Source organism: Maniola hyperantus, chromosome 14 (assembly GCF_902806685.2).
Source record: "Maniola hyperantus chromosome 14, iAphHyp1.2, whole genome shotgun sequence".
NCBI classification, from domain to species: Eukaryota; Metazoa; Arthropoda; class Insecta; order Lepidoptera; family Nymphalidae; genus Maniola; species Maniola hyperantus.
Window position 1 is genome coordinate 9530738 of NC_048549.1, and position 22113 is coordinate 9552850.

At 37.7% G+C, this 22113-nt stretch overlaps 1 protein-coding gene across 9 annotated transcripts in view; it reads right to left on the reverse strand.

Annotated features, from left to right (window-relative positions):
- The window catches only part of LOC117988160 (collagen alpha-1(XVIII) chain-like), a 196824-nt gene that overhangs the window by 25063 nt on the left and 149648 nt on the right, over window positions 1–22113 (reverse strand). For 8 of the 9 annotated variants that reach the window (XM_069503081.1, XM_069503080.1, XM_069503082.1 and 5 more), the window contains 4 exons: window positions 11024–11095; window positions 10511–10561; window positions 2375–2459; window positions 1175–1221 (listed from right to left, as the gene is read on the reverse strand). In XM_069503081.1, coding sequence (XP_069359182.1) covers window positions 1175–1221; window positions 2375–2459; window positions 10511–10561; window positions 11024–11095 — 255 coding nt within the window. The remainder of the gene's footprint in view (window positions 1–1174; window positions 1222–2374; window positions 2460–10510; window positions 10562–11023; window positions 11096–22113) is intronic. The other variant, XM_069503077.1, reaches the window with a different exon arrangement.

Sequence of the window (22113 nt, forward strand, 5' to 3'; positions counted from 1 at the left end):
AAAATCACCTGTAATCACACTTTATTACATAAAGCGCCTGCTAGATAATATCGGCAATGGTAAACTCAATCATGCTACAAACCAATTCGAGTAGGCTTCGCACGAGTACCATCAGGCACGGATGATCAAAACAGTGTTAAGTGCTGTATAATGACTCTATATCATGGTACGGGCGTTGAGAGCGTGTATAGCCATGCGATACGAATCCGTTACGATATTTTTCTCTAATCAAGTACGACTCGACTACGATCTTACTCCGACGCATGGTAAGGATTATTCATGTCGGAACCAACCCTGTAAAGACTGCTATAAGAAATATTTATAGTCAAAAGTTTGAGTTAGAGCTCTGCGTTCTGCGTTCACTATTGACCAATTAAAGATAGAATATAAAAGTGCGTACTGACCAGGAGCATTTGCTTGTAATGGTAATGCTCGGATTCGAGCGTTACATCGGCGAGTAACGGTAGACCAATAAATATCCCATGAAATGAAATTCCAAAGTTAGAAACACTGTAGGTACTCTGTGAATATCCTATGTACATAGTACTCTGTGGTGAATATTAATAATTCAGCACAATATTCACCTGAACTTAGCCAGTTCATAACACGTGTGCAGTATTATAAATTATGTGGTCTATTGTTTAATTTTAGCTTCCTCGTCAAATATAGTGGAAGGTTTCCAGCCTTATTAATTATGCAGAAGTTAGTTGCAATGACCATGCTCTGTTCATAGGATTGGGTACGATGGCAGTTAATGTTGTATCCAAATCGTGGTGACTAAAGAAAGCACACGGGGCGGGCGCTACAGACAATAAATCGAGTGGCAAAACAATGGAGGCCGCCCTTTGTGTGAAAACTGCGAATTTTGCGTTCCAACTTCCAATCCCACATGTTTGTTAACCGGCGAACGAACACGTCTCTTTTTTTTCATTCGTAAGCTTTTTATTTGCTCCCGGATTAATTCACATTCACGCCAGATTTATAAAGCGTTTTTTCACATCTAAAAATCTTTACGCATTTGAAATAACAAATGAATATTTTTTCCGGCACGCTTTTGAAATCTGTATTAATTAACTTTCATTAATATGGACCTATTAAAAATTAAAAAATACTTTTAGTTAAAATGTGCTACAAAATATGGAATTAAAATAAATGTAAATTGATGATATCTTGCCCTTGGTCCCCGTTCTCCTTTTTCACCTCTAAGCCGCAGCGGGTATCCTGAAAATAATAATGCATAATTAAAAATAGCACTTAAACCTACCCCTCACGTAATCGTTTTTGCGACTCCTATCTCGTCATACCTATTACGAGTTACGAGTATACTTTATTACAGTTTCAAGCTAGTTGTCATTAAACGTAAACGTAATATAGTAACCTAAGACACCCTTAAGATGTAAACAGAAAGTTGTTAATAGCGTAGTTGGGTTCATAAGTCACTCGGTAATTACGTATCGTAAAGCAAACAGTCGTTAATCCGGGCAAACACTGTAACCGCACGGTCTCTTCTCTGAAACCGTCCCTCGTAATAGGTTTTTGATATAACTTATAGTGCTCTGTAATGCTTACAGTAGTTTATTGTGTCTACAGGCCAGAAATATACATTTGGGGCCAAAGTACCTACATAACTTAAACACGATACTTTTAGCATCGGGCTCAGCTATTTTGCGAATGCATCGATTCTACATCGCGTTTTAGTGATTCCTTGCTTTTGGATTTGTTGCCAGATGTCAGTCTTTTATTCACCTTGCATTTGAATGAGTCCCATCTACATACATCCCATCTATCAAATGTGTGAAGTTTAAAGTTCAATAATAACTATGAGCTTCTGAAAAGAAATATTAAATCGCCGATCGCAGATACTAAAAGAATCGTGTAAAGTAGTACGCGACATGTCGAGATTGCAATCGGGGTTGAGGCAGGGGGACGCCAAGCACACCCGCACATCACCCGCGCTATGCCGCACCGGGTTAGCGCGGGGGCTTTGCGGGTGTGCGGGGCGTCCCCACCCTGACTGCCATCTCGACCTCTGGCGTACTATACGGTGAAGCTCTATTTAAAAAAAACAGGGTTCACCTAGACTACATTAAATTGTAGCAAAGTTAGTGAAAAATCGATTTCTAATTACGAAAAAAAAAGTTTTGATCCTTATTAAGGTAGGTATTTGTAGCACTAGTACATCAAACGTATTATTAAAAAATTGTTACATAAACCAGCAGATACAGCAACGAGGCTTCAAAAGTATATGTAAAAATATTTCGACCTTGGGTGAGACTAAGTTCAGGTAAAATCAAAAAAATTAGGTACTTATTACTTTTTTTTAAATTTCTTTTTAAATATTATGCATTTAAAAAATAAAACAAAGTTATTTTACCATCGAGGCCGGGTGGTGGAGGCGGGAAGGGGGGTATGGTTCCATACCTTCCTGACCCTTCGGAGTCACCTTCTTCTTGGTCCACCTGTGTCCAACAATTAATTATATAGTACGCTTAGTACGAGATTTTATGTCTCACCAACGTTGATAGTATTCGAGTGTCGATATACTTCCGCGTTACAGTAAACTGGATCGTAACTGCCAAGTTTGTCTACAGCCAGCTCTCGAAGTGGAAACGTTGCGAAATTAAAATCAGTGGCATAGAATTTTTGACTTCGATTCAAGGATCTTTAGGTCCATTTTACTTTGATGTTGTTTCGACTCTCGAATTCTAGCAACGTTTGGTGAGACGTAGTCTTATACTAAGGGTACAGTAATTTTGAGCATAATACCTATGTGTTTTTTTGTAATCAAGCGGTATTATCCCGGGTTTGTGTTAATGCGGGTTAGGTGGATAAGGATTTGTAAGCGTTTTTTTTGTGGTTAGTATTTGTGAGTAGCACACAGAGACATTTAGAAAGGGTTATTTAATTTAGGGACTTTTGGTAAGGGTTATTAACGGTAAAACATTCCAAGGATCGATAATATTCATACAAAATCAAGAATAACCAGTATAAACAGTTAATTTTGTTTATATTATACTAGCTGATCCCCGCGGCTTCGCCCGCGTAGATTTAGGTTTTTAAAGATCCCGTATAGCCTATGTCACTCAGGAATAATGTAGCTTTCTACTGGTGAAAGAATTTTTAAAATCGGTTCAGTAGTTCTAAAGATTACCCCCTACAAACAAACTTAACGACATTACCTCTTTATATAATAATATATACAACAGGCCGTGCAGCAGAAATCGTAATATTTTAATTTCGCCATAACTTCAAAACCAAACGTCCAATTTTAATCATTCAAAGACCAAATATTATCTCCATAAACTGTTCTTAGTGATGAAATCATTTATTTGGATAAGGATTAATAGCATGAGTAAAATAAACGCGTTTAAATGTAGTCAAAAAAAAATTCAAGATTTTTAAATAAAAAAATGGTTGCTGTGCCTCACTCGACATAGATGGGTATAGTGTGTCGCGGACTTTTTTGTAGATATTTATAAGATCTACAATTAATTAGAACATTTTATGGTTCTATCTTTTATAGTTTAGGCAGCGTACGCAAAATAAGTAACTTTTCTGGTTGATTTTTTACACCTTGTGTCCGAAAAACCCAAAATCTTACGGAACCCTATTTTTTTCCAAAATAAAATATAGCCTATGTTACTCGTGGATAATGTAGCTTTCGAATGGTGAAAGAATTTTTAAAATCGGTCCAGTAATTTTTGAGCCTATTCAGTACAAACAAACAAACATACAAACAAAGTTTTCCTCTTTATAATATTAGTGTAGATTTATATTGTATTAGGTTTTCTATATATATATATATATATTGTATATATTATATATTGTATTGGGTCTACGTAATATCGGTCTTATTAATAAAAATTGATAGTTTAAGTAAGTATAATGTTATGTTATGAATTACGTTTTATGCAGATTTATTTTCTTTTTCATTGTTAGATAATTCTAAAAAAATAAAACAAATGTTAATTATATCGCTTACGAGATAGACAACGATTAAGTACCTACTCACAAGGAGGGCCATACAATAGCATTCATCTGAGGAGTCATTAGAGGGTAGAAACAGTACAAGTGTCAACATCGAACAAAGGTTGTCGACATCACTTGTATAGGCTGTTCAGAATTTCCACGTAATTACAGTACACTGTTGAAACTTGAAAGTTGGTAGGTAGGTAGATACCATACCAACATACGATATTAACTGCTGTAATCATTATCTATACTAATATTATAAAGAAGTAATGTGGTTAAGTTTGTTTGTAGGGGGTAATCTCTGGAACTACTGAACCGATTTTGAAAATTCTTTCACCAAAAGCTACATTATTCCTGAGTGACATAGGCTATATTATATACACGCGGGCGAAGCCGCGGGGATAGGCTAGTTATCTATATATATAAAAAAGGAAAAGGTCACTGACTGACTGATCTATCAACGCACAGCTCAAGCTACTGGACGGATCGGGCTGTTTGGTATGCAGATAGTTATTATGACGTGGGTACCAAGAGCACGCTACCAAACACTGTCCTCCGCCTTCATCCACCCGTTCCCCGCCACCTTCTTATTCTTCTTCGCTCAGGGCTGGTTTCCTCACTTAAACGTTTCCGTCTGTTGTGCGTGTCCCCGCCACCTTCTTCAAATCATCAGTCCAGCGGGCTGGAGTTCGTTCTACACTGCCTTTACCAGTATGCGGTCTCCGATCGCGCTGATATTTGGCATGGCTAAAAATACTTTCGTATTTATTTTTTCTCTTTCGTCTAAAACCATCTTCGCATTATTGCTTTGCTAATGAACCCAGTTTGAGGCACATCGGTTTAATGGTTTCAAAGTCACGTAACGGTAACGGACACAATATGTGGAAATATTTTTTGTGTTTTAATTTTCGCATCCTGTCCAACGGATGTATGTCACATTCTGGATGTCGTCGCTCCAACTGACTGGGGGTCATACACTATGTTTGTTAAGATGCAGTCCCTACTCGAGGACCTTCCGACTCCAGGGTCCAACGAAGTAAGAAACATAAAGCTTTTTTTAATATACAAAAATAGTGAGCAAACGAGCAGGCGGGTCACTTGATGTTAAATAATTACCGCCGCCCATGAACATTTGCAGTACCAGAGGCCGGCCTTTCAGGAAATTGTTGGATATTGAAAACAATATTTATGTTACATCCTGTAGAATTTTGAAATGAAGCGATTTGAGACGTCTGATTACAGAATCGGAAGCCGGGTGCGCGTAGAATACGTAATTCTGCCCCGGGATTATTTGGATATGTATGAATATGAATAACTTCAAGCACCGAATTCTGTCTTCACGCTTATCTAATGAAGTGTTTAGAAGGGAAGTTTGTTTTCATGGCAGATATGGTGCAACTTTTTTTACTGTAATATTTATATGGTGCATATTTGGTGAATTCGTTATATACCTTCTTATATGATTAGCTAACTATCCCGGCTTCAGTTGGGTGGCATTTTTATTTTCTATATTTTCCCTCCGGTTGGAGCGTAGAGAAAATCTACAGTACGCGGCCGAAAGTGATGAACATCGGCCTTTAGAATGACATTTTATCTTTGTAGGGCGTTGTTTATTTAGGTTATTTGTCTGTCACGTGGTTTGAAACCGAACTTGCAATATTATATAATATTACCTAGTTCCACTTATTACTTTAATGACAAAGTATACCTACCTACCTGATGAAAAATATGGCAGACTACAGAGTCAGACTGTTATCGGTTCAAGTGAATTCGCGAATTTTGACAGTCAATAGACTGAAAATATAAGGGGACCTCAAGTAGATAAGGTTCGCTATCTAGTACAAGAGTCAACAACGATATGGCACAGGATGTAGATATAACAAACACGAGGCATCGCTTACACTGAGGCTCCGATTTTATTGAAATAATAGCACCTAAGTATGGAGACGGATTTAGTATGTTTTCATACCATTCCATCTAAATATATAAAAGAAAAAGCTGACTGACTGACTGATCTATCAACGCACAGCTCAAACTACTAGACGGATCGGGCTGTTTGGTATGCAGATAGTTATTATGACGTGGGTACCAAGAGCACGCTACCAAACACTGTCCTCCGCCTTCATCCACCCGTTCCCCGCCACCTTCTTATTCTTCTTCGCTCAGGGCTGGTTTCCTCACTTAAACGTTTCCGTCTGTTGTGCGTGTCCCCGCCACCTTCTTATTCTTCTTCGCTCAGGGCTGGTTTCCTCACTTAAACGTTTCCGTCTGTTGTGCGTGTCCCCGCCACCTTCTTATTCTTCTTCGCTCAGGGCTGGTTTCCTCACTTAAACGTTTCCGTCTGTTGTGCGTGTCCCCGCCACCTTCTTATTCTTCTTCGCTCAGGGCTGGTTTCCTCACTTAAACGTTTCCGTCTGTTATGCGTGTCCCCGCCACCTTCTTATTCTTCTTCGCTCAGGGCTGGTTTCCTCACTTAAACGTTTCCGTCTGTTGTGCGTGTCCCCGCCACCTTCTTCAAATCATCAGTCCAGCGGGCTGGAGTTCGTTCTACACTGCCTTTACCAGTATGCGGTCTCCATTTAGTACGGTGAGTAGTTTTTGTGATTACGTAGGGACTTACTTCGCTGGCTCAGTGATTCAAAGAGATCTTGATCAGAAACTACTACAAATGCCTGTTGTACCCCACTACGAATCAATCGATTCTTTTGAAAGTTTACAAGTCATAAACTGTGTTTATTCAACGATACGTTCCAAGTACCTATCTAATTATATTTTTCTCATAATAAAATATTCAGTGGCATGCCTAAAAATTAATTAATCTGAAAATATGAATCAAAGACTAGTCATGGTGCTTGATAGATGCATAAAGATGGAAAGGACTCTATACTTTAAAGTAGTACGTAATTAAAGTTAATATGTATTTGACTGTTATTCAACCCTTAAAATAATTAGTATGGACTAAGATGTTGTTTAAATACCCATTATGGTACCCGAATTTCACACACACGCAATTATTTAGTAAAAAAGTGTAAATCTTGTTAGTGAACTTTATATTTAGTGATGTACCTACTAATTTTTTACATCCACATCCGAATTTAGTGTGAACTGACCTTTATGTCAGTCCTCCTTCGAGCAACGAAATAACAATTTGTTTGGAATACGACCTTGTCTATTTGCTTTCCGTGCCAGAGTCAATATTAATAGCTATTGAAAATATTCCGTGGATTCCCTTAACAACAATTTATTTTGTACATTTACCACGTAGTTTTGGGATGTTTTTAGGAAAAACAAAAGTTCATGAGGTTATTGACTCGAATCAAATAAATTGTTTTGGGAATAGATTTAGGTAAACAAAACTATACAAAATATATCAGCTATGAAAATATAACTAATTCAGGTTTCGTAAATAGAGAGTGCAAAATGATTTGTGTTTTATTAATAAGAATCGTGCATTGTATTTGGTATATGTAAATAGTTTTATGTTTTGAATTTTAATATAAGTTTTTTAAGGAACTACCTACCTATTTTTAAAAATTAAGGATTCATAATAGATATTTGGATCTTTGCGTAAAATATTTTGTTAAAATTTTGTATTCTTAACATAACTTTATTGTTAAGCTACTCTACAGGCTCTACACTTGACGAGCCGAGCGCGAGGGGAGCCTCCCAGCATTCGCTAACTAAGTGTCTAACACTGAATGATAGCCACCGAAATCATTTGACATTTATTTTTAATCCATTGAAGGTTATCTACGAAAATATATTTAAATATCACTCAATGAAGCAGCAATGTAAAACCAACCAATCTTCTTCTATACTATTATATAAAGAGGTAATGTCGTTAAGTTTGTTTGTAGGGGGTAATCTTTGGAACTACTGAACTGATTTTAAAAATTCTTTTACCAGTAGAAAGCTACATTATTCCTGAGTGACATAGGCTATATGGGATCTTTAAAAACCTAAATCCACGCGGGCGAAGCCGCGGGGATCAGCTAGTGTTAAATAAGTTAATCAGTCTCTAACTGAGTAAGCCAATCATCCCGCTGGTCGCGATGTCAAGTGTAGACTGTAGACGTAACAGAGAAGGAAAACATCGTGAGAAAAACTGCACAGTTCTCCATAATGTTATAAAAGGTATAAATCTGCGACAGGTTGAGATGGCAATCGAGGTATGAGGCTGGGGTACGTCACCCGCGCTCATCTACACTGGGTTAGCATCAGTGGCGTGCCCAGGGTTTGAAGCCAGGGTAGGCATTAGTTAGGTGAGAACCTGTTTACTGGCAGGTCATAATGAAAAATATGCATTGAGCTACTATAACTGGGTTAAGCAGTGCATTTATGCCTCTATGACCGACCAGCACGCCACTGGTTAGCATGGGTGATGTGCGGGTGTGCGGGGCTCCCTTCCTGAATCCATCTCGGACTGTCGCGTAGGTACTATAATATGTGTAGTATGCCAATCCGCACTTGGCCAGCCTGGTGGACTATGGCCGAAAACTCTTCTCATTCTGAGAGGAGATCAGTGCTGAGTAATGATCCAGCGGTGGATTGGTGATGATGACATGTTAAAATGACACAGGTCAGTCGCCAGCTTAAAAGATGTTCGTTCCAGGCTCCTAAGTCCGTATATGCTATACGAATTGTCTTTTACATGCCTCGCGTATGCTCGGTTCGCCAAGAATAGAATAGAATAGAAATAATTCTTTTTCTAATACCTAGGTAAACTTCCTGAATTTCAAAATTCTGAAAGGCGGGCAACGCATTGGTGGTTCCTCTGGTACTGCAAATGTTCATGGGCGGTGTGAGGAGGTGTCAACCCTCACAGGCGGCGGCGGCCTGCTCGTTTGCTCGCCATTTTTGTAAAAAAAACTTTTACAATAGTGTAGACAGCATTAAATTGATTTTAATTCGTAGCACATACGTAGACGGACAACGTAGCATAACAATTTTTATTAATAAGACCGTTATTTCAAAAGAGATAGGAATCTATCCTACTCCTTTGATGTTCTTAATAACAATGGTTGCAATAATACATCGCTCGCATTTCATGTCATTTAGAGCGATCATTGACCTTTGCAATACGCTTATCTTCACTAAAGAGACCATCTATTCTTGATAAAGAATGTTTGTCTTTACGTCTGTTTAACTGTTAAGAATTTTGCCGCATTCTTTGACTACTTGAGTCATTTAAGTAATTTATGGTTTTAACTTTCTTCTTCAATGTAGTTTATAGTCCGTACAAAATGACTACTCACGCGCCATTTTAACTCTATGGGTTAACTGTTATCCACCTTTGAAATAAGGGCTAAAATCGTAGTTTTGACATGAAAATTTAATGGCGCATGAGAAGTCATTTTGCACGCATTATACACTCGTAACTACTTACTCTCTACAATTCAAACATTAATACTCTATCTCTATCTTATAAATTATAGAATCTTATGACTGGAAAATGAAGACATCAAGGAACATGTGTTGACAGTAGACCAGAACCAGTAGACATATATTTGAGTCAATATTGTTCTGACAATCAAACCCATAACATAGAAATTTTGTGATATAATATACCTACTTAAGATTAAGGGCGATCCTCACCGATTCATCCGTGATTTTACGGATCCGTGAAAAAAATACGAATTGTATGTACGAATGACGGCCACTTCAAAAAATCACGGATACGAACCGAATATGGATGAGTCCACAAACGCCCTTAGGGATGATTTATGCCAGCACGTGGTACACGTCCGTGTCCGTGTACGGATGCCACACGGTGAAGCATAAATTTCATATAAAATGTTCGTGATGTTTTGAATCCGTGCCTCGTCCGCGCGTCGTACGTGGCACGGCCTGCGTTCGCTACGTGCTGGTGTAAATCATCCCTAAGAAATGTTAAATGTTTTAAATATCGATATTATTTTGATTCTATTAACTTAGCAATATTGGCCGATCAAAATTAGTTATCTGATCGACATTGAGTTAGTAGGTAATAACTAACAACAGATTTTGAGTTAATTAACAAACTTACAGTAAACACAACGGAAATGAAAACAAAACATAACCACACAAACTGTTAAGCCCCAGGTTAATTTTAGACATCCACATATGCATTGTGTTAGTAGCGAACGCCACAGTTTAGTGTTACTGGCGTTAATCTAAAACACATTAGACAAATCGAAATGTTACAAAAGAAAATGAAAAGAGAGGGTTAAAATAATTTATTAAGGGTATTTTGGACCCACCTTAGTGTCAGTAGGTATCACTAACTAACGTCTTGAGGAAGGGTTAAATGATTACTGAATGTAATTTCATAACTATTGATCTTTTATTGCACTTGTAAGATGTACCTATAAGTAATTTATCAAAAAAATTAAAATTGTTAAAAAATCATGTTCTAATTCTCATTTGGTAGTTCTGTGTGGTAAGTATTCGACTTTAGTTAGGTACAAGGTATCGTAAATGTCAAAAATGTGTTCAAGAATAACGCTGAAAAATTAGTGAAATAATGCTAACATAAACAGAATAATTTTAAAATAATCACCAAAAAATTGTCAATATCAATCTCTTCGCTATCGCCGCCTTGGATTACTTCCTGTTAAAATGGCGAAAATATTTAAATCTTATGTTTTAAAAATATGACAACAAACAGTTAACTATAAGACATTTACTAGAGAGATAAAATGGGGAGTATAAGTAAACTACCACATTAATTTGTTTGAAGTTAAATGTAAACAAAAAAATACGTAATTTCTTCAATCATACTAGTTCGTATAATAAATGTGCTCATTTGGTTTTATCGCCTGAGCATATAGCCTCTCTAACAGCAATATGATCTCAAGATTTCCTACACTTACAGCAGCTATGAAATACTCAAAATATGCTCCATTTAGACGTCCAAGCCCCGAGGGTCACAATGAAAAATCAGACACTTGGCTACTTAGAACAAGTGATCGCTCAAGTACAGATAGCAAAGAAAACCAAAACAATATTTTTAAGATAGGTACCTACTTATAACTTATTTAAACATGAAGTAGTATAATAAACAGCGACTTACCTCATAGGTATTCACACATTGCACCTCCGCTTGAGAAGGTGACCCGTACAGCTTCAACTCTTGAAAAGCACCCTGTACCACAAGGAGGGTTAGAACACGTACCCAAATCCACTCCATACCGTCTGACAATTCATCGATCGTAATGTTTCATACGCTTTGAAAAACTTTTTAAAGATTTCTCTAAAAGCTTTTTGATTCGATTGTACTTAATGTAGCATTTAAACGTTTTGATGTTTTAATATTTTGAGTCGTTTGATTTTAAAATGTTGTAAGTAGGTAAGTATTTTGATGCAGAAAGGTATAAGTAATTATTTATTTTTGAGAGAAGATTGTTTTTCTGCCTAGTAACGCCTAAGCTACAAAAGGGCAAGAAATCCACGTAGCAAAGAAGAAATTTCGCTCAGAAAACTAGAGTCAAAGCAACTTATACACGACGCAGCTAAGCTAATTAATACCGTTGAAATACATAAATTAATCAATTTTTATTATGAATTGATATAGTTGTAATTAGTGTTCAATTTGTAATTTAAATAATATAGGTAGTAGATACTCATAATAATTTTAATGCTGTTAAAATATATATCTAAGTAATATCTTATTTTTTTATTGATTAAGGTTTTTTTTAATTTAAGTTATAATATAGCAGTAAAAAAAGAATTAATTTCTTTAACGCTCAGTCAAGCACATTAAAAATTTCACGCATGCGAGAGGATGCGTGTCAATCAACGCATACGCGGCGATGCACTAAGTTCAAAACCAACCTAAGTTAAGGGAACGCATAACCGACCAGTGTTATTTGCTACCTGGACACCGTTTAAGTCTTGATAAACAATCCAAGCTTAAGGGTTTTTTAAAACTGGCCGTAAATCCCATTCCTGTTCGGTATTACTTACTGTCAAATCCGAGGATTGATAGCATTCCAAGATTAAGAAATGATTATGGATGTTCATTTTAATCTGTATCTAATGCATTTTGAAATAATGATTCCTCCTATCCTATGGGTATAAACAGTGAGTTTGAAATATTTTTGACATCGATACCTTCCAAGATTTATCTAAGTCAAACCAAAAATTGGACAGCGGACAATTGTTTCGGGCTATAAAATATCATGATCAATCCATAGCCGGCATATCACTGAGCACGGGTCTCTCATAATGAAGGGGTTTGGAATAATCATAGTCCACCATGCTGACAAAGCGCAGATTGGCAGACTTCGCACACCTTCGAGAACACTATGGAGAACTCTCAGGCATGCAGGTTTCCTGACGATGTTTTCTTTCACCCTCAAAGAAAGTGATATAAACGTATAATCAGCGACAGGTCCAAATGGCAATCGGGGTACACGAGGCGGGGGAACGCCCAGCACACCCGCACGTCATCCGCGCTCGCCCGCACCGGGTTAGCGCGGGGGCTGTGCGGGTGAGCGGGGCTTTCCCTCTCCAATTGCCATTCCAACCTATCGCGTACTATACATACGTAGCTCCGAAAAGTTACAGGTGTGCCCGGGATGGACCTCCTGACCTCACGAATAGGAGTCTAACCGATGTCTTCATGGAAATATACTAACACTAGCAAACAAACACACTTTCGATTTTCTAATAAGGGTAAGCACTGTTAATTATTTATTTTTAGAAATAATTTTAAAATAATCATCTTGACCTTTATAAATTGGCTTTGTTTATGCTTTAAACAAATAATTATCTTCTCGTTTCATAGAAACCACAAAGGCTGCTCACCTTTTAAACCCGTGTAAAGTGTAATTTGATCAAGAATTTGGAAATGAAACGCTCACTCTGTTGGAATGTTTAATCATAAATCCGTTCAAATATTATCTGAAATTGTTTCAGGAATAAGGCGTTTCTAAAATATTTTTAGCGGAAAAAGGTCTTTACTTTTCATACATTATATCAAAACTAGATTATGCACGCGATTTCTGCCGTGGATATAGGTTTTTCAAAAGAACCATGGAAATACTGATTTTCTGGGATAAAAAGATCAGAAGATGTCCGTCTCCAGGATACAAGCTGTAGCCTGTATCTGTATCAAATGGATGATGCCCGCAAATTTATAGATAAACGGACTGACGGACGGACAGCGGAGACTTAGTAATAGAGTCATTTCGGGTACGGATCACTAAAAATCAAAGTTTACAAAATTTCAGCCTGAGTTTTGTAGTCAAAAACCGTAATTTATTGACTAAATCCAGTCAATAAATTCCATATCGCCGAAAAATTCCCAATAACTCTTCAATTTTAGAATAATCTACAAAAACCGGCAGGCCATCAATTTTATTTACATGTCAAACCCATTGTGAAAGGCATGAATATCACACCGTTCGGACCTTAATAAATCATGTACGTGGTAAAATTAGTATTATTTCTGCAAAATCATTTTACGGGCTTTTTATTTTATCGCGGGTTGAGGGGACCCCACTAGGAATATTTCATAACGGAACGAATATGTCGATAAAAGGGTTAAACCTGCGCCGGTTCCAATAATGTTGAATAATTTATTTTGAAAATATCTTTCAACAATTCTCCATTGCCATTATTTATAATGGTGTACGGGAGCGGTGTGCAGGCTCGACCGTACCAAAGGGGAGATCTCCCACCGAGCAGTTGGTTGTGCTCGGTAGCGCCAGCTGGGCCGACGGTTATGTCTTGAAACTTCTATATATAGTCCAGATTGCAGAAAACTCCGTTAGTGCGATTACTATCGGCGGTACATTTGTTCGGGACTACGTCATCGATTGAACAGCGCCATCTAGTTTCTATTGTGGTAACCGCCACATCACTCCCCTCCGAGACGAACGCGTAGTGTGAAGCAGTGAAGAGAGGTGGCGTTGTAGCGTGAAGGCGTGTGAAGGAAGGGCAATGGCTGCTAACCAACCAGAGAAGCGGTAGACCAGGACGCTTGTAGCTGGTGATGGAGTGCAGGGCCATTGTGCCCCGAAGCTGTGGCTACATCCGTCTTACAGGCCTCGATGTGCTTGCTGTTGCTGCTTGTAGACTTGGAGTTTGGAGGAGACGTCGGCTTGCGGTGTGTGATCCAAAGGTGTTGCGGTGTATGCGATCACCCTTGATCACGTTGAGTGCGCAGTGCGGAGTGCGGCGGTGTGCGGTTGATCTTCGATGACGTCGGCTGTTGTAGTGTGCGACCATTCTTGATTTCGTCGGTTGTTGAGGTGTGCGACTGTTCTTGATCACGTCGGGGTCACCAATGTACGGGAGCGGTGTGCAGGCTCGACCGTACCAAAGGGGAGATCTCCCACCGAGCGGTTGGTTGTGCTCGGTAGCGCCAGCTGGGCCGACGGTTATGTCTTGAAACTTCTATATATAGTCCAGATTGCAGAAAACTCCGTTAGTGCGATTACTATCGGCAGTACATTTGTTCGGGACTACGTCATCGATTGAACAGCGCCATCTAGTTTCTATTGTGGTAACCGCCACAATGGCAATTGCACAAGGACCGGTATCAACCAAAGCAGAGATTGGCGGAAACATATTTAGCAGACCAATGACGATAGATGACGTGATAACTTTTTCATAAGCTATAGTAATTATTTGTGTAAAACTCGTTCGACCAATAGGCTAGTTGACACTTTTTTTAAGTAGGTCTTAAATGGTTAATATTTGTCCTATTAGATCAAAAAAATTAACACTATATTTTTTGCGCCCTAAAAACCGTAAAACTTTAATTTAAAAATATATTTTTCTTAGACAGGTGAAAACACTGTCGGCCATGTTTGGCCGATAGATTATCTGTGCTCTGACGTCATGCATTTGTAAACAACAGCATAACCTCCCAAAGTTTAATAAACATGACTTCTATACTAGTTTACATGAAAAATATAGTAATTATCGTTATTGTATCATCCGAAAATGTAAAAACGCATCGATAAAGACCACAGGAAAGTTGTGGATTAGAGTGCCCAGTGAAATAAATATACGTAACACGCGAAGATTTGCTTAAAGGGATCCTATATGACTAACGACTGCAACCCAAATTTATTTTTGCAAAGATCACTTTGTTGTAAGTCTTACTTAATAACTTATTCAATTTATAAAGAGAAAACGATAATTTTTTACGTTTACTATGAGTTTTTAGAAATATATAAAAACTAGCTTATGCTCGTGACTTCGCCCGCGTGGACTTCATAAATTTCAAACCCCCATTTAACTCACTCAGGGGTGGAATTTCAAACAATCCTTTCCAAATCCTTTACCTTCTCTTTACCTACAAAGAACACACCCACCAAATTTCATGTATCTAGGACCAGCTGTTTAGATGTTTAGGCTGTGCTTTGATATAATAAGTAGATAATTTAAAGTCCTGACAAACTTTTACAGACTTTAAATTTTATATATATGGATACTACGTTAGTCCACGCGTGACATAGGGATGACATTTCTTTGTTTACATATTTACATCATGGCTGACAGCGTTTTCTGCGTTTCAAATAAAAATAAAAATTGTATTTTTTTAAATTGGATTTATATATCCATCCTGCGTTTTTAATAATTGTTATTGATATATTTCGTCGTCTTAAGCAAAATACTATAATAAATAATCATTTATTGGACGAAATTAGATATGAGTCAAGTAGCCTATTAACTAGAAAGGTGTCAAGAAACATCAGTTACTATTTATAGGTGTCAGTTTCAGTTTATAAGTTTGTTACACCTCACTGAAGTTGACGCAGGAGCCAGCAAAGTATAAAGTCTATACTTTGCTGATAAACTCCTAGCTTCAGTTTCAACTTTATGTAACTTGAGCAGGGTTCTGACTGCGTTTATTAATACATTATTAAATCTTAGAAGTTTTCGCTATCTTCTTAGTTACTACTGGATACCTTCTTTGAAAGTTTCCTTTCAATCTATTCAACTAGGTACGTTTAACGGTGCCCGTTCATTGATGCAGTTCAGTGTTCAGAAGACCGATCAGATTACGCAGAGATGATATGATAAAATTAAAACGTCATAATTTTATTATAATCTAGGTGACATAATACCTACATTTACATTTTACATGAAACTACATTTTAAATGAAAAAAATTAACACGGTGGATGTTGCACTTAAAAAAGTGGGGTAACAAAAAAAATTTTTTTTTGCTATCGTATCGAGTGGGATGTCAAATGAAAGAGGAAAAAATTTTGAGTTCATAAATATAAATAGGTATATTTACCACAACATTGAAATATACCAAGCGACAGAAAAACAATTTTACTGTACTGTAGTATTTCAGCGTCTATTAAGACTTTCGTAGTAGTCGGGTGTTAGTTTTCAACTTTATCTTGTTTGTAAGTATAATTTTTAGTTTATAAAAATACGATTTAAAATATATGTACAAATATAAGTATCCATAGTGAATAAGAACCCTTAGCCTGAGCTCCAAATGTAAATACTCTTTTAAAATTAAGGTTAACAGTCATTCAGATCGAAAGGGTCTCACTGTTTAGCAGATTAACGCAATGTTAACATTAATTTGAAAAGTTAATCCCAAGGTACTTTGAACTCTGAATAATCGTCTTTGAAACCACTAAAGTTCACAAACCCTTAGGTATCTAAAGCTACTAATTAGATTAGGTTTTCCAAACCTAACATAAAATGTAGAGTTGTGTCTTTAGTTCAAAACAAGTAATCTAAGCTGGTAGTTAGAAGTGCTAAAGCTTAGTACATTCGATCTGCAGTAATTAAGCGGTCTGTCCGCGCCAGCTCGCTTTGACACAGCATAGTTCAAATTGCAGAGGAGCTTTAACTAATTACCACCGTGTCTAGACCAACTTTCGAGTAGGTATCGAAGAGTTCAGTCTTCGTGTTTTTGTTCTATTTTGGCAAGTCATTAGCAAAAGTGTCACGGTATCCGATGCAGGGACAGCCACATTGTAAGATACACATACTTGTTCAAATCTTAGGCCAATGCTTGACTGAAGTTTCGAATATCTAAAGGGCTTTGAATGCGTAGCTAGGTATCGCGTCGGGTCGTCTCAGTCACATTCGACACCCGGCATCCTGAGTCGCCTTATACCTGACGCGGACTGTGCCGCTGAGTTTTTTAGTGGGTATCCTGTGGCAGTGGGTCCCAACTCCGACATACCCGCTTTTGTGCGGCATGCGTAAGTGCATTTTCCCCACCAAAGAAAAGCTAAATATCTCAAGTTCCAGGGGACGAAACGGCAGCCTTTGAGCCAAACACCTATTTTATTTTCATTCCTAAATTACTTTCATTCCTCTTTCCAAATACGAAAAATCGATCCTGTCTCCTGTCGAAGTCTGTTAGCTCAGTGACGCATGGCGATTAAAATTTGTGATTGCGCGTTGTGATGATCACTAAATGATGCTCGTGACGTCAATCGTCATCGTCAGGTAGGTAGGTAAAAATAGGAACGGCTGGTTTTTATTAGTGATATGATATGAATCAGTTACCAGACAATTATATTCTCTACTGTATAAATTTATCCCAAACACGCATGTAAAGCCGTATAATAGTAATTACTCATCTTGTCATAGACCTGAGCTACTGAAGGCTTTAGTGGAACCGACGTGAGCAATACAAATGAACTGTAACAGGGCGGGGCGTGATAGATTACTAAAGATCGGACCTAACCTATATCAGAAGTCTGCGTGATAGGTTATACAAATATCTAGATAGGTACAGATTATAGTCACGCATTTTTCACATGAAATCTACCTAGGTCGTCAAAATACATAAGGTTTTATACAAAAGATGAGGAGAAATACCAAATTAGCTTACAGTATTTTTTATTTATTTTGATCATTGGCTTCATATTATTGTCCGGTGAAGAAAGTGTAGAGGGTTTGCCTAAATAATAGGTAACTATTCGGCTATACGAGTACAGTACGCGGCCGAAAGTAATGTACATCGACCTTTAGAAGGAGATAGCAGATTTGTAGAGCACTCTCGCCACACGAGTAGATCTCATGTGCTGTCGCTGTCGTTGAGATGAGACCGACAAGTAGTACTTAGAAATTCTTTGCCGACAACACGTCGTGTATGAGGCAACGCTCTACATTGCCGAAATGTCATTCTAAAGGCCGATGTACATTACTTTCGGCCGCGTACTGTAGTTATATTTTTAGCGCAAGCTTTCACATACCTTTATTCCATAAATAACATGGTGTCGTACTACATATATTGACGATTCTTTCCCAATACAATGGAAATAATCCCATTCAACCGAGAGACTTAGAAGTAGCTACAAAAACATAATCTCAACTATAAAGACCCTCCGGATTACCTACCAAGTTATTACACCAAGATAAATCCAAGTAACAATATTAGGTAAAATAAAAGTTCGGTAGCCTTTGAATCTGTAAACATTGTAAACAGAATGGCCTAATGGAAAATTCCGAGGATCTTAATAAATAGGCCCACGAGTAATATTATAGGTTTTAATAATAAGGGCTGTTTGGGCTGGTACACATGACTCTAGCTCTTTATATCCTTTGAATCTGTAAATATTGTAAACAGAATGGCCTAATGGAAAATTCGAAAGATCTTAATAAATAGGCCCACGAGTAATATTATAGGTTTAATAATAAGGGCTGTTTGGGCTGGTACACATTACTCTAGCTCTTTATATCCTTTGAATCTGTAAATATTGTAAACAGAATGGCCTAATGGAAAATTCGAAAGATCTTAATAAATAGGCCCACGAGTAATATTATAGGTTTAATAATAAGGGCTGTTTGGGCTGGTACACATGACTCTAGCTCTTTATATCCTTTGAATCTGTAAATATTGTAAACAGAATGGTCTAATGGAAAATTCGAAAGATCTTAATAAATAGGCCCACGAGTAATATTATAGGTTTAATAATAAGGGCTGTTTGGGCTGGTACACATTACTCTAGCTCTTTATATCCTTTGAATCTGTAAATATTGTAAACAGAATGGCCTAATGGAAAATTCGAAAGATCTTAATAAATAGGCCCACGAGTAATATTATAGGTTTAAAAATAAGGGCTGTTAGGGCTGGTACACATTACTTCAGCTCTTTATACCCTTTGAATCTGTAATCATTGTAAACACTAAACAGAATGGCCGAATGGAAAATTCGGAATCACTACCCCTATTATAAATGCGAAAATGTGTTTCTTTGTTGGGTTTTTGGTTTGTCTTTCAATCACGTCGCAACGGAGCAACGGATCGGCGTGATTTTGCATTAATATAGTCAAAGACTTGGAGAGTGACATAGACTACTTTTTATCCCGGAATTACAGAGTTCCCACGGGATATTCAAAAAGTTAATCCATACGAACGAAGTCGCCGGCATCGGCTAGTATCTTAATAAATAGGTCCATGAGTAATATTATAGGTTTAGACTTTAGTAATAAGGGCTGTTAGGGCTGGTAAACATTACACCAGCTCTTTATAGGCTTTGAATCTTGGTAAGATTTAAATAAATAGGCCCACGAGGGCCTATATATATTATAGGTTTAATAATTAGGGATGTTTAATAATAATGAACAATATGAGTAGGTATAGGACCCGACAGGTCAAAATGGCAACCGGGGAATCGCACTGGCTCAGCGCGGGGGCTGGGCGGATATGCGGGTCGTTCCCACCCAGACTGCCATCCCAACCTGTCGCCTACTATAGATGCTGAATTCTCCTGCGGGTGTACACTTTGGAGTGCTTTGGAGTCGAACTACTGGTTTGAAGTTGCGCGGCGCCTTTGTCAAGATGCGACGCGTGCCAAGGTGACCTGACACAAAAGTGACTGTATCTAATTCTTTACTAGATCTATCGACTGAAATAATGTGTCCCGCAAATTGATACTGCGCTGGAACCATGTCTCATTAACATCGAAATGTTCATTTTGACGTCAGGCGAAATAAAAATATACCATCAGCTCGCAACTTCAGTGTAGTGCTGACGTCACTAAAATGGCGGCCAGACGCGTTAGCAATTTGCAGGACTTACACATTATTTTAGTCGATAGTCATTCCGCTATTGGAGTTATCGTTTCGCCTCAAAGACTTCTGGTTTTATTCGCTTTCGATTGTACCAATATATTAGGATCCCCGGTCATTTGTTCCGTATAATAGTGATTTGGGGAAGGTTTGGAGCGTGTTTCGAGCCGAGATTATTGCATTTTTGTAGATTGCCAACCCCCAAATCTTGTACAATGTGTGTTTGAATACAAAAAGGTCGTCAAAGGGTGTAATATATTTTCTTAAATGGTCTTTTTTGAAATCACTCATGTTATAGTATACCTACTTATACTACCTATATCTACTCTTTCCGCGGAAAGAGTATAGCGTTCTCTCTGGTACGTAATCCTATACAAATGATAGAGACAAAATCTTAGTGGTCACTAACCATTTTGAGACACCACCAGAGTTCACTAATCACAAGAACGTTTTCAAAAACATTCGAAGTTCAATTAGAAAACATAGTTTCATTTGTGATTGGTCGGTGCCTCAAAATGGCTAGCACCCGCTGAGATTTCTTTCTCTATCATTTGTATGGGATTACGTAACAGAGAAAGCCGGTAGGTCGATTTCCTAAAACCTGCATTGCAATAATTATTACAATCTCAATTATTGTGATTGGCTGAATCTGTGCGACTCTTGTTGCAACAATGCATTGTAGCCAATAGTGAGCGAGCGTCAACCTATCAGAGGTGATTGCGATCGTGACATTGTAGCTGTCATTCTACCGCAATCGAGCAGCTGCAGGCCGATTGCCGTAAACTGACATGTGACATCGCAATAGAAATATCCTTAAGAATCGTGATCGTTACAGTTGATAAATTTGCTATCGCGGACGACTAATGCACTATATCGCATTTGGTCATTATCGACATTTTGATGACGTATTGGTAGCACGGACCTATTTATAACCCGACTAAATCGAATATCTATGGTAATCACTTGGTAATCTAGCAATTTACATGGACATAACAGTCTCCTAAATTTGGCTACGTTACTTATTACAAATAAGTAGTTAGTCTGTGGTAACTATTTAGAACCCCAGACCACAAAGTACAATTTTTTGTTGTTTTTCCTTAGTTTACGCGTTTGTTTTTTGTGATTAATTCTGCAACTTTGCTTGCTCCTCGGACTCCGGAGACTTAGTTTTTCTCACTGAACTTATACGCAAATGCCTGGGCACTGATTTGCCTAAGTATTGGGACCCTTATTGACGGACTGTGGCTGCTTGGAAGTTAGAACTCGTAAGTTAACAAACGTTATCATTCAATACAAGTAAAGGCTCTCATGCGGGTTTCCTCACGATCTTCCTTTTCCTTCACAGCTAAGCAAGTGATATTTAGTTGTTACAATGGTATTAAACTCCGAAAAATTAGAGGAGTTTTAACAGCGTTTCATAAAGTACCTATTATACAAATTGAGTCCATTGCTACTGGTGGTTATGACTTCATAGTACGTACCTCCACACTACAAGTGCTTTCTCGAGTATGTTTCCTCTTCATATGAAAGTTTGGATGTTTCTTACTCCTTCGCACCACAAATATTTAAAGAAACAATTTGGATTAGCTAAATTAGTAACAAAGATACCATATACACTGATTCTAAAGTCTTCGCAGACAACGTCATACCTAAACAGAAGCTGGTAGTGCCATAGTGGTATAGATTAAGCAACACAGTGGTCACTTACTCAGTTATCATAATTTTTTTTCAGGCAAAGGTGATACAGTGCTGCATTCATTTCTTCATCCTGACAAAGATATGGATTGGGATATGTTGTGAACTCGAGCTCTTGGACCCCGTGCAGAGACAAATAAAATAATGAACGGTGCCAGATTAGATTTATAAGAAGCAGATGGTGATATAATTAAAATGTCAGAATCTAATCTACTTTAATAAAAGAATACATAAAAAATCATCAAACTGTTGTTTTATTTGCCTAAATAATTTAAATTCCAAAGTAATTTCCAAAGCTAAATCAATGAAATCAGAAAATGATTTGACTTTTGGACATTACTTTGGGGAATAATTTTAGAAGTTCCCCGAAGAGCCTAGTGGTTAGGATGTCCACCTCTGAATAATTGAAGGTTGGGGGTTCAATTCTAGGTACGCATCTCTAAGAGTTATGTGCGTTT